Source organism: Arvicanthis niloticus, chromosome 22, assembly GCF_011762505.2.
Source record: "Arvicanthis niloticus isolate mArvNil1 chromosome 22, mArvNil1.pat.X, whole genome shotgun sequence".
NCBI lineage: Eukaryota > Metazoa > Chordata > Mammalia > Rodentia > Muridae > Arvicanthis > Arvicanthis niloticus.
Genome location: NC_133429.1, coordinates 50,844,986 through 50,857,141, shown reverse-complemented (window position 1 = coordinate 50,857,141; position 12,156 = coordinate 50,844,986). Strand labels below are relative to the sequence as shown.

The 12,156-nt window shown below is 36.0% G+C and overlaps 1 protein-coding gene across 1 annotated transcript; it reads left to right on the top strand.

The window, feature by feature from the left end:
• Positions 1-1,666: 1,666 nt before the first annotated feature.
• Positions 1,667-7,016, top strand: LOC143436405 (olfactory receptor 6C2-like). Its single transcript, XM_076920740.1, has 2 exons — positions 1,667-2,120; positions 5,373-7,016. Exon 2 carries the CDS (start codon positions 6,027-6,029, stop codon positions 6,978-6,980), a length of 954 nt encoding a protein of 317 aa, XP_076776855.1. The 5' UTR covers positions 1,667-2,120; positions 5,373-6,026; the 3' UTR covers positions 6,981-7,016.
• The last annotated feature ends 5,140 nt before the right edge of the window (positions 7,017-12,156 follow it).

The following is a 12,156-nucleotide window of genomic DNA, read 5'->3' as shown; positions in this document are numbered from 1 at the left end:
GCACTATTATCAGGACCAAAAATCTATGGGTAGACAGGTCATAGGCCATAAGGGTCAATCTAATAATCTACTAAATTGTTTTTCTAGTTGTAACTCTGCCATGGCTTGTTACTTTTTTGGTTGTGGGTATGTACATAAAAATATATTTGATGATGAAATATAAAGTCCAATTGGAAGCTTCACAGCTTCAAATGGCTACTCTGAATGTATAGATGTTCACTGAGATGTATAGACTTTAGGACTGGTTAATTTGATGTATGACTTTCTTATTTGAAAGTTCTTTTAAATAAAGTTTTAGGGAGCTGGAGAAATGACTCAATGGTTAAGAGCACTGACTGTTCTTCCAGAGGTCCTGAGTTCAATTCCCAACAACCACATGGTGGCTCACAACCATCTGTGATGGAATCTGATGCCCTCTTCTGGTGTATCTGGTGACAGCTACAGTGTACTCATAAATAAATAAACCTTAAAAAATAGAAAGCCGGGCGCTGGTGGTGCACGCCTTTGATCCCAGCACTTGGATTTCTGAGTTCAAGGCCAGCCTGGTCTACAGAGTGAGTTCCAGGACAGCCAGGGCTACACAGAGAAACAAAACAAAAACAAAGCAAAAAATTTAAAAAAAATTATTTAAAAAAATAAAATTTTAGTAAATAACTAGAAGAATTAGTATTATACTGACTCTTAATGACTTCTTGCTATATCTATAGATTAGTGCATCTATCAATCCTCATTGCAAATGGATGGAAGTTTACACAGAAACCCACAACTGACCAGAGTGTCTGTGAGAATAGGCTACTAAATGCTCAGCCCCAACTAAGACACCTGTATCATAACCCCATTTCCCCAAAGCTCAGGGATCATTTGGAAGTAGGGGTAGAGGGCTACAAGGAAATGGTGCTTCCTGGATCCATCATGACAGTTACACATATTAAATCAAAGCAGTTGATACAGCATGTACAATATTTATGCAGGCCTGAGGGGACAGAATTCCAATATGAAAATTTATTTTCCTTTAAGGGTTCAGCCCTTAGCAGGTTTACTACCCTCCAATGAAGGCAACACATGCAAGAATATATGGAAAGATTGTGCTTGATGAGTTTCCAAAAAAAGACATAAAGTTGGGTTGTTATGGGAGGAGGAGGGAGAGGGAGCAAATATAATTGAAATACATTGTAAAAAATTCTCAAAGAAGAGTGATTTAAAATATAAATGGATGATGAAAAGTATATTACATATATCATAGATCTCTATGGTCATTGTTTAGATAACAGTTTTACATAATTAAGTGAGAAAAAGCAAGTTATAACTGTAAATAATAAAATAATACTTCTACTTTTAAATATTTATGCTGTCATTTATTTCCAAATATTAAAAGGAAATGTGCTTCAAGTTTTCTAATATTTTTGTTTTATCACCTTAATGCCTGAGAAAAATAGTAGTTGTAACTGCCTAATAGTCTTTAACCTTTTATTTATAGTAAGGAGAAAAACACAGAAGATGCCAGCCAGTTCTTGACCATATGAATGTTTTCCTGTGTGTCTTTAGTCTGTACCAGTGTCTCTAAGGACACTGTCCCCACTACAGCATCTTTCAGGATTTTTTTGCCCGAGTTCATTATAGATACTCATTAGTGATGTCTGAACATAGGTCACTGAGGACTCAGATATTTAGTTAGTTAGTTAGTTAGTTTCAGATCTAGGAAATAAATCAAATGCAATTTGTAACAGTGAAAAAACTACCCAAAGAAATCATCATGTCAATGCTTTGGAAAAAAAAGAAGACAACATTTACAGTTATGTTTTATTTTCAACCAAAAGAAATCTAGAATATATGCCTAGGTTAAAAAGAAACCAAAGTCCTGATTAAGAAAATCTGTCCAGTGTGTAGGAAATGAAAAACTCTGGGAGTTTTGTAGGGCTAGGCCTTCGCACAGCATGAGAGAAAGTGGGGATTGGTACGCTGAAACTAGAAAGTTCTACATGAGCCTTTGCTTGTAGGTTCTCTGTATCAAAACGGACTCCAGACTCTTGTTAAAGAATCAGCTGAACCTACTCTTAGCTGTCAGAAGAGTAAGCACAGTGGTTCTTCATTCAACTTCATATTTGGCGATGATTTTTCTGGTAAGCATATCAGACCTGACCTACCAAAATCAACTGCTGTAGTTATTTATATAAATTGTTACATAAAGATACACAGGTAGTTCTGAGTTGTATTTTAATAGTGCTGTTTTTTCACCAAAGTGTAAATACCATGTGAATTTATGGCCAGTTGCTGTGATTTCATAACCTCACTCTCTTTAAAGAGAAAAGATGTAGAATCAAGAATCACCCAGTATGATAACTCATCCTGTTGTGAACAAAATTGGCTCTCTAACAATGTTTTAATAAAAAATTTCATTTGTAAGATGTAATAATTTTCTAAAGCTTTGCCTCTTAAAAGCTAGGATATATTTGCCCTTAATGAAGCAACTGAAGGTTATTTTATAGCCAGGGTTATCACACAGTAGTACAGGAATAAGCAAGTTACCACAAACTAACTCCAGGAGTAGACACTCCGAAGACATGTGTTGACAAAAGGAGAGATGCTAAAAATAGTGCACTCAATTGACTAAAATCATTTAAGATTCTATAGTTCCTGGGAATGTCATGGGTCTTCCAAAACCACCGTCAGCTCTCCTTCCCATTGATGGTGGTAGTAAACTTGACATATAACATAGGGGGATGAAGCCTTCATCTCTTACGGCAAAAGATTTTAAAGGCAAAAGAACAACTGTCTACATAACATGCTAGTTTCATTGGGGAAATGTAGACAGAATTGTTTTCCCTTCATCATTAAACACTGGAGATGATCATTCAAAAACTAAAATACACTTCATTCAATGTGCTAATGAAAGAAAATGTCACCTGATTAAAAAAAAAAAACAATGGACCTTGTCTGTCGGTGACAGGATTGGGGTAGGTGGGGGTTGTCATTGCCAATTGAGCTGCTGATTCTTATGAATCACATTCAGAACTTGTGTAGGGTTAACACTGTAAGGGTTGGGGAAATCTAGCTACTTTTTTCCCCAGCCCATTCTTGGGGGTTGGGGGAAGGCAGGAGAACGTCCCTTCCTCCTAAGCCCTTTGTGTGTGTTGAGCTTTTGTTTCTCTTCAGTGCTGGCAGGGGAGGATGGGAACTGGTGGTGACCGAGTTCCCTGTTCAAACCTTTATTGGGTACAAGATTGAATGTTTGGTTTTAGGTTTTATTTTTCTTATGAGTGTTCAGATCTGTGTTTCTCTCTGCCCTCCCAGACTCTGGCCAGTTGGAAGTGTCTCTTTTTTGTTCATCTTTCATTTCTGGTGCAGGGACTGAGACCCTGCCACATCTATGCTCTGCATCCATGCCTCTTCTAGACATTAAAGGTCAATTGATGAAAAAAAAAAAAAAAACCAATGGAGCAACTATTATTCTAAATCAAAAATTAGGAAGTCCTACTTTCATATATTACAAAAATATCCATGGAAGAAACAGAAATAGAAAATACAAGAGAAAAGCCTGTAGATAAATGTGGTGAAATTCTTAAATGGAAACTGAAAAGCTGACTATTCCATGGTATAATTTTATGAATGAAAACCTTAAAGATCAGAACCTATATCGTGGTGTAATTTTATGAATGAAAATCTCATAAACCAGAATTTATATCAAAGAATAGAAAACTGCCAAAAGTCTTGAGAAGAAAACACACACACACACACACACACCAGCCATAGTGGTACACACCATTAATCCCAACACTTGGGAGACAGAAGCAGACAGGCAAATTTCTTTGAGTTCAAACCCAGCCCAGTCTACATAGTGAGTTCCAGGCCAACCGGGTCTAGATAATGAGACACAGCATTAAAAATAATAATAATCTTGGAAAAGGTATATTTAACATATCTGTGGCAATCTGAGTATTATTACTACAACACAGCCACACTGTAAGTTCAGGGGAAAGTAATGTAAAGTTCATAGACAACATTCTAGTACATAAAGTTTCTAAATAATTGTAGCTTCAACTATTGAAGGTACATTTTAAGAATTGTGAAACTATAAAGACACACTTTACAGATATTTTAACAGTCTTAAAGTGATGCATAACAGCATATAGAAAATTATTTTAAAGTTTAGCATATGTTCATATTATTTTTAATATAGGTAAAACTCTGAAATCATAACAGTTTTACAAAACTAGAGAGAGTTTTTAACTTTTAACACAAATGTAGTATGGTAAATTAATGGTATTAAGTGTATTTATGGAGATGCAAAAGTATTTGCTATATATTATTATGTAAATAATGTGAACATTATATATTAAGGTATGTGAATTCCTTCACTTCAAACCTAAATGTATTACTGAAAAATGTCTCAAGAAAGCTAAAATTTTCAGTAATCAAGCTATAATGACAGCTAATGCAAGGAAGAGATGATATTTAACATTTTGAACAGCATGTAAAAGAGTAATGACTTTACTCACTAGTATCTCTCTTGTTTCAAATACAAAAAGAAAATATCAAGATCAAATTTAAAACATACAAAAATTTTAAAGTTAAAATCAATGACAGGAGCTGAGTTAATAGCTCAGTGAATAAAATGCTTGCCAGCACAAGGACCTGAGTTCAGATCCCCAGCAACTACATAAAAAGCCGGGTGCTGTGGTGCACACCTGTAGTCTTTAGGAAGATCTGTGGAGTTCACTGGCCAGCTAGCTTTGTCAAATCAGCAAACCCCAGGTTCAGTGAAAGATTTTGTCTCAGAAAATAAAATAGAGAGCAATAGAGAAAGACACCTGGTGTGAACCTCTGGACTTCAAATGCATGCACATATACATACATGAACACCTCTAATGCACACACATACACATGTGTATATCATACACAGATACAAAACAGTTTTTCAGTAACAAAACTATTTACAAATGAAGCCCAAAAAGAATGTGATGCCCCTTTCAGTGGGTAAGTCAATGGTGTGGATATTTATATACTGCCAAGCTGTTTCTTATATGTGAATTACCAATCTATGACTGTGTTGGTTTAGGTTGCTATCTGGGTTAAGAGAATAGAACAGTCCATGATTTCAACAAGCTTACTTTCTCAGAGAAAGTGCTGAAGTAGAATAACCTGACACAAGAGCACAAATGAGCAATGCAGATAATAGAGCTTTAGATGACTTTTAGTAAAGTGACATTCAAACTAAACATCAAAATAAGTAGTTATTCAGAGTCAGCACATAGAAAGTGTGTGCAGTATTTTTAACTTGATTTTGAACCTGATGGTATTAATACCTTGTTAAAACATTTCCCATACTCAGCACACTGAAAGGATAAAGGACATATTTTTTTTTCTTTTCTCAGCTTGAATAAACATTTTCACATGAAGTGAATTGTGGATTCCAGTAAACAGTGTGTATGAATTACATGCTAACAGATAAATATAAAAATAGAGATGCTATAAAGCAATGTAGAAATTTCAACTTAAAAGAGAAAACACACTTTATAAATGCATGCTTAATCATCGTGGCAAGTACAAGTTACAGCTAAAGCAGCAGAGCTTCTTCATGGAATCCAGATGAGCTGTTACATGTTTACATTTTATCGAGGACCAAATATTCTAGGAAAGGCATTTGAATGTGCACCTTACAAATACAAAAGAAATCTTAGACATGCGAAGAAAATAATTTTATTGAATCAGAACACACTTTGATTAAAATCTAACACCACAAGAAAACCCAATTAGGTATAGATTATAAGTATAAAAGTGAAGAATATGAATGTCATAACATTTAAGTTGATCTTTAAGATATATCACAAACTGTGATGCCAATAAACTAAATTATTTAATAGCTAAACACTCAAGACTAGCAACAGTATCAGCTTCCACTTGCAGAAGAAACTACACAGGAATAAGTTCACTCTAAAAGTCAGTGCTTACAGCTCTCTGGCTCCGCTACTTTTCAAATAAGACATCACTACATTTTACATGAGGATTGGATAATTCAGTAGTAAGTAATGAAAAACAACACGATAACCACCTTCATTCTGCTGGGACTAACAGATGATCCTCAACTTCAGATTCCAATTTTTGTGTTTCTATTTTTTGCCTACATGCTCAGCATAACTGGGAATCTGACTATCATATCCCTCACTGTATTAGACTCCCACCTTAAAACACCTATGTACTTTTTTCTACAAAATTTCTCCATATTAGAAATTTCATTCACATCTGCTTGTATCCCTCGATATTTGTACAACATAGCAACAGGAGACAGGTCAATCACTTATAATGTTTGTGTCATTCAAGTGTTTTTTACTGATGTTTTTGGAGTGATTGAATTTTTTCTGCTGGCCATCATGTCCTATGATCGCTATGTGGCCATCTGCAAACCCCTGCATTATGTAACCATTATGAGCAACAAGGTGTGTCAGACGCTTGTTCTCTGCTGCTGGTCGGCTGGCTTGCTCGTCATATTGCCACCACTTACCCTGTTCCTAAATTTGAGATTCTGTGACTCAAATGTTATTGATTATTTCTTCTGCGATGCATCTCCTATCTTGAAGATTTCGTGCTCAGATACTTGGCTCATAGAGCAGCTGGTGATTGTCTGTGCAGTGCTGACCTTCATTCTGACCCTTGTGTGCGTCACTCTGTCCTACTTACATATCATCAAGACCATTCTAAGATTCCCCTCTGCCCAGCAAAGGAAAAAGGCCTTTTCCACTTGTTCTTCTCACATGATTGTAGTTTCAATCACCTATGGAAGCTGTATTTTCATTTACATCAACCCTTCGGCAAAGGAATCAGTGGCTATCAATAAAGGTGTAGCAGTTCTGATGACATCAATTGCTCCCATGTTGAACCCATTCATTTATACTCTGAGAAATAAGCAAGTTAGACAAGCTTTCAGTGATTCCTTCAAAAAGATTGCCATGCTCTCAATGAAGAAAGAGAATGTTCAAATATAGAAATAAAATATTAATTAAGCATAAACCATTAAAGTACATATATGTTTGTCTCTCATTTTGAGAAATGGACAGGAGAACACATGATATAAAAACAGAGGTGATGAACACTGTGGGGGAGGCTTAAGTAAGAATTGGGACTGGAGTTAGGGGAGAAGAGATCATGAGGGGAGAGTTAACTACAACTAATAATGTGTGAAAAGTATAAAAACCCTCCTCTTTATAAGCTAATTTAAAATATTTTTAAATGATTTTGAACAGAGATACTCTGAATGGTTAGATTATACTGTTCCCAGAAACTGTGGGTTATGAAATTAAAATTCCAGTGCTTGAATGTCGATAGAATTGTGGATACCTACCTCTCTACATCCTTTTCATTAGGGAAGCCCTCAAAGACCTCCAAAATAATACAAGCTATTGCCCCTGCTCTTGGCTATCCACCATAACTAGATGACAAAAACCTTATGGTTGACGACATCACATACTTCAGTTATAAGACATGAGATAAATCAACCTGAAACTGAGCTAGAAGCTTCTATCCTAATGGGTAGCTTTTGTTGTACCAGAAGATGCCATGCAGAGTACTAGGGGGAAAGTAGCTATCAATTTCTTACCCAAAATGGGCCTTTCATACTGTACTAATATTAGCATTCTGTGTGAGATGTACTGACTCATTCAATAGTGGTATATATGCTACATGGAAAATCAGTCACTTTCTGATTGCATTTAAGATCCTCCCTACTGGAAGAAATTCACACCTGGTAATTTAGATACAGTAAGTTAATGGCTAGGGAGGTCACAGACCCTAAGTAGGGAACCTACTACTGCCATTTAGCTAAATGGGCATGTCAAACTGGTTTCTAAATATTTGTGTTTATTCTCATAAATTAGTGCTACCTTCAATGCTGGTCATAGTAGTCAGAGTAGCTTCTTTTGATGAGGTCAAAGACTCATAATTGGTAAAAGTTCTGAGAATAAGTGTCTGTTGAGTGGCAACTGGTGAGATGGCTCAGCAGTTAAGAGCACTGGCTGTTCTTCCAGAGGTCCTGAGTTCAATTCCCAGCAACCACATGGTGCTTCACACCCATCTATAGGGAAATCTGATGTCTTCTTCAGGCAGGTGGATGTCTATGCAGCAGAGCACTCATACATTAAATAAATAATTTTTTAAAAAGTGTCTGTTGAGTGATCAACCCTAAAAAAGACATTTATCACCACCACCTGAAGATCAAAAAACACTAAGGGAAGAGAAATAGAAAAAAACAAACAAACCATGAGGATAGAGTATGGAGAAGGGTGCTATGAAATGCTCTCTTCTGGATATGACATGGTGATTATACTCATGAACTCACAGCAGCTGTGGTCACCTGGACAAAACAGAGATCATCAACACTCAAGCATGGATTCGGGAAGAACACATGAGGACCCACCCCCTATTGAGGAGTTATTAATCATTACTGGTTATTGAGGGATTCATATGAAGGGAGTCGTTTTACTTGGTGATAAAGTCACCAATAAATTGCCCAATCACCCAGAAAATAATCCCAAATATGTATACATGTAAGCTCCCTAATTATAAACTCATTGAGTTATGAAAAATTAGAAAAAATTAGAAAGAGGAAGAGGGGAGGAAGAAAGGAAGAAGGGAACATGTTGAGAGAATTCCAGAGGGAGTTAGGGGGCAAAAGAGGAGAGTTGAAGGCTGAAAAATCACTCACTGGTAAAGTGCTTGTTATATGAGTTCAAGAATCAGAGTTTAGATCCTAGAACCCGCACAGATGCAGGATAAGCATAGTGGTTTACTCAGAAAAGACAGAGGACCCCCAGAGCAAGCTGCTATGGAGACTATTGTATCACTGAGCTTCTAGCTTTGGCCGAGAGACCAAACACACTAACCTCTGGCGTAAGCACATACACACACACACACATGCACTTGCACTTGCACACATACACACACATATGTATCCACACAGGTTTGCCCATGTATGTACAAACAGGCATAGTTGCATATACAATACACACAGAGAGACACACACACACTCAAAATAGAAAAAGAAGGAGGTAAACTGAAAGTGCTCAAATATGTGTGCCTACAGGACACATTTCTTATTCAAACCACCACACCCACCACATGTCATCATATTGTAGACATGGAGAAGAAGACCACTGAGTTTTGAAAAACTCAGCACATACATTACATCCTCAAAGCCTTCTCAGATTATCTAAGCTTCTCTGATTATCTTAGACTAGACATGCATCAAACTGAACAGTTAAAGAAGAGGCTGTTTTACTTGCATTAGTCACCAAATTTGCTTTCCCAAAAATAAACAGACATAAAAAAAATTTTTTTTCTTAATCTTAGTTTCAAAGGGTCTCCCTGTGGTAAAATTGTCTCTGCCTGTTTGTTGTCTTCTTTCTTCAGACGTAATTGTCCATACTTCTGAATGTTGAACACTGGTGGAACAAACATGCCTAAAATCAAAAATCCTAAAGATCACAGTACCAAAATGTTCAAATCTTGAAAACTGCCATCTCTAAAATTGCACTTCCCGTGAGTAGAGGAAAAGTTGTGTAAAAAATGATGGGAAGCTTAATTCTCAGGAAGAGACTGGTTGTCCTACAGCAAGGGGAACACCCTCATGGAGACATTGTAGGATGTGGCAGTTCTCAGAGAGAAAACTAGGAAGGAGGATAACATTTGAAATGTAAATAAACAAAATAACCAAAAATATTTTAAAATAAAATAAAATTTAACATTTTTCTAAATGATAGCCTTCTCTATTAAGCATTCTTGTCTATTCTTTGTTTGTTTGTTTGTTTTATTTTTTTATTTTTTTGTTGTTGTCTATTCTTTAGCTATATGGAAATCCATTCTACCTATAGACATAGACCACACATTTGATTAAAATTTAATACTTGTGGATGAATACCAATACTATTACCCAAGGATCATCAGACACACATGGACACTGCATAGACTTAAAATCAGGCTCTAATGAGTACTTTGTTATTGTTATTTTTATCATTAATTACTTCATGAATGTGGGTGTTTTGCCTGTATGTATGTCTGTGTGCCACATGTGTGTCTGTCACCAGTGTAGGTCAGATCTCCTGGACCTGTAGTTACAGATGGTTGTGAGCTTCTGTGTAGGTGCTAGGAATTGAAACCAGATCCTCTAAAAGAGCAACCAGTGTTTTAACCTCTGAGACATCTCTCCCACCCCTGCTATACATTTTTAGTGAACTTGCCTCTAGTCATTATGAAACATCTTTTTGGTTTACATAAAGACATTTTCATACAAGTATAAAATGTACTTAGAGCATATTTGTCACACACACACATGTGTCCTCTCATTTTTCCCAACCTCTCCCTCTCCTATTAGTTCTCTTGTTCTCCTACACAACTGCATTTTCACACTATGCCATGTGTACATATGTGATTCCATGTGCCTACACACATATGTGAAGTACAAATAAGAGAAAATATGTGATATCTGTCTTTCTTAGTCTGGCTTAACTCATTTAATATGACAATCTCAAGTTGCCTCCATTTTCCAGCAAATGACATTTTAGTTTTTCTTTATGGTTCATATAAATCCTTGGGTATATAGTCTACATTTTCTTTACCCATTCATCTGTTTGCTTCCATAACTGTGAATGGCATGGTAATAAACACTGATGTGCAAGTATATCTGTGATAGTGGACCTGGAGTCCTTTGGAGAATTATCCCGTAATGATATACCTGTGTCTCATGAAAGGTCAATGTTTGGGATTTTAAGAAACTTCCATATTGATAGCTATATTGGCTAGACTTACATTTGTATACGGATCCATGTTCTCACCAGCATTATTTGTTTTCTTAATGGTTGCCATTCTATCTGGGGTGAGATGAAATCTGAATATAGATCTAATTTGCATTTCTGTAGAGTTTTTTTTTACATGTTTATTGTCCATTTGTATTTCATCTTTTGAGAACTATCTGCTCATTTCATTAGCTCATTTATTGGCTGGGGTGTATTTTTGTTATTTGATTTTTTAGTATTTGTATACTCCAGATATAAATCATCTGTAAGCTATATAGCTTGCAAAGACTTTCTCCCATTTAATGAGTTCTCTGTTAAGCAATTGTTTTCTTCGAAAAACCCCTTTTAACTTCATGAAATATTTGTAAATTGTTGGCTTAATTTACAGGATGACTGAAGTCTTATTCAAAAAGTCCTTACCTGTGCCTATATTTTGAAGTGTTTTGCCAAGGACTACAAAGCTGAGTCTGGTGACCTGACTGGGAGATACAGGAGATTAAAAAAAAATAATAATACAAAGTCAAATAAGTGAAATTGGGAACAGGTGAGCAGTGTACACGGATGAAGGCACAGAAGTCCCTCAAGTACGCAGTGCATATATTACATACAAGAAAACTGAGGGGATGGCAGCTGAATTCAGTCAAGGATCTCAGAATGCATGTGACCCCACATTCCGGAAAAGAAGCTGACTAGGAGCCTTCTGTAAGGGCTGCTACCTTGTTAAAATCAGCTGTTACACAAATGTCCTGTTTCAGAAGAAGAAAAAAAAAAAAAAAACACCCCAGTCTCTGGAATAAAGAAGGCAGGGACAGCCCTGAGTATTCTTAGATTTGGCTTTGCTTGTGTAGAGAATGTGCAGTCACAAGGGGATAAATTTTCTTCCTACAGTGTTTTCCTCTTTGGTTTTTTTTTTTAATTAAAGTTTCAGAAGTCTCACATTTATAAGGTTTTCAAGCCACTTGGGATTGATTTTTGTGCAGAGTGAGATATGGAAAACTTGTATTATTGAACATGTGTGGCATGAATATCTTATGCCAGAAACATAGGAAAGCATATGTGTGTCAATTCACAAGGTGCAATGATTTAAATAACAGTGATTTGCCAGATAATAACCTCCTACCTTAGTAATCTGGTCAAGGCAAATGATGGTTCTTTTGTTCCAATCACACTTACCAATTTTAGCTCATATCACACAGCACATAGTAGATATGTATGTATGTATGTATGTATGTATGTATATATGTATGCATGCATGTATGTATATATATGTATGTATACAAGCATGTATGTATGTATATATGTATATATGCATGCATGTATGTATGTATATATGCATGCATGTATATATATGTATATATGCATGCATGTATGTATG

Coding starts and splice junctions, on each gene's coding strand:
- LOC143436405 (XM_076920740.1), top strand. CDS start 6,027: ATGAAAAACAACACGATAACCACCTTCATTCTGCTGGGACTAACAGAT.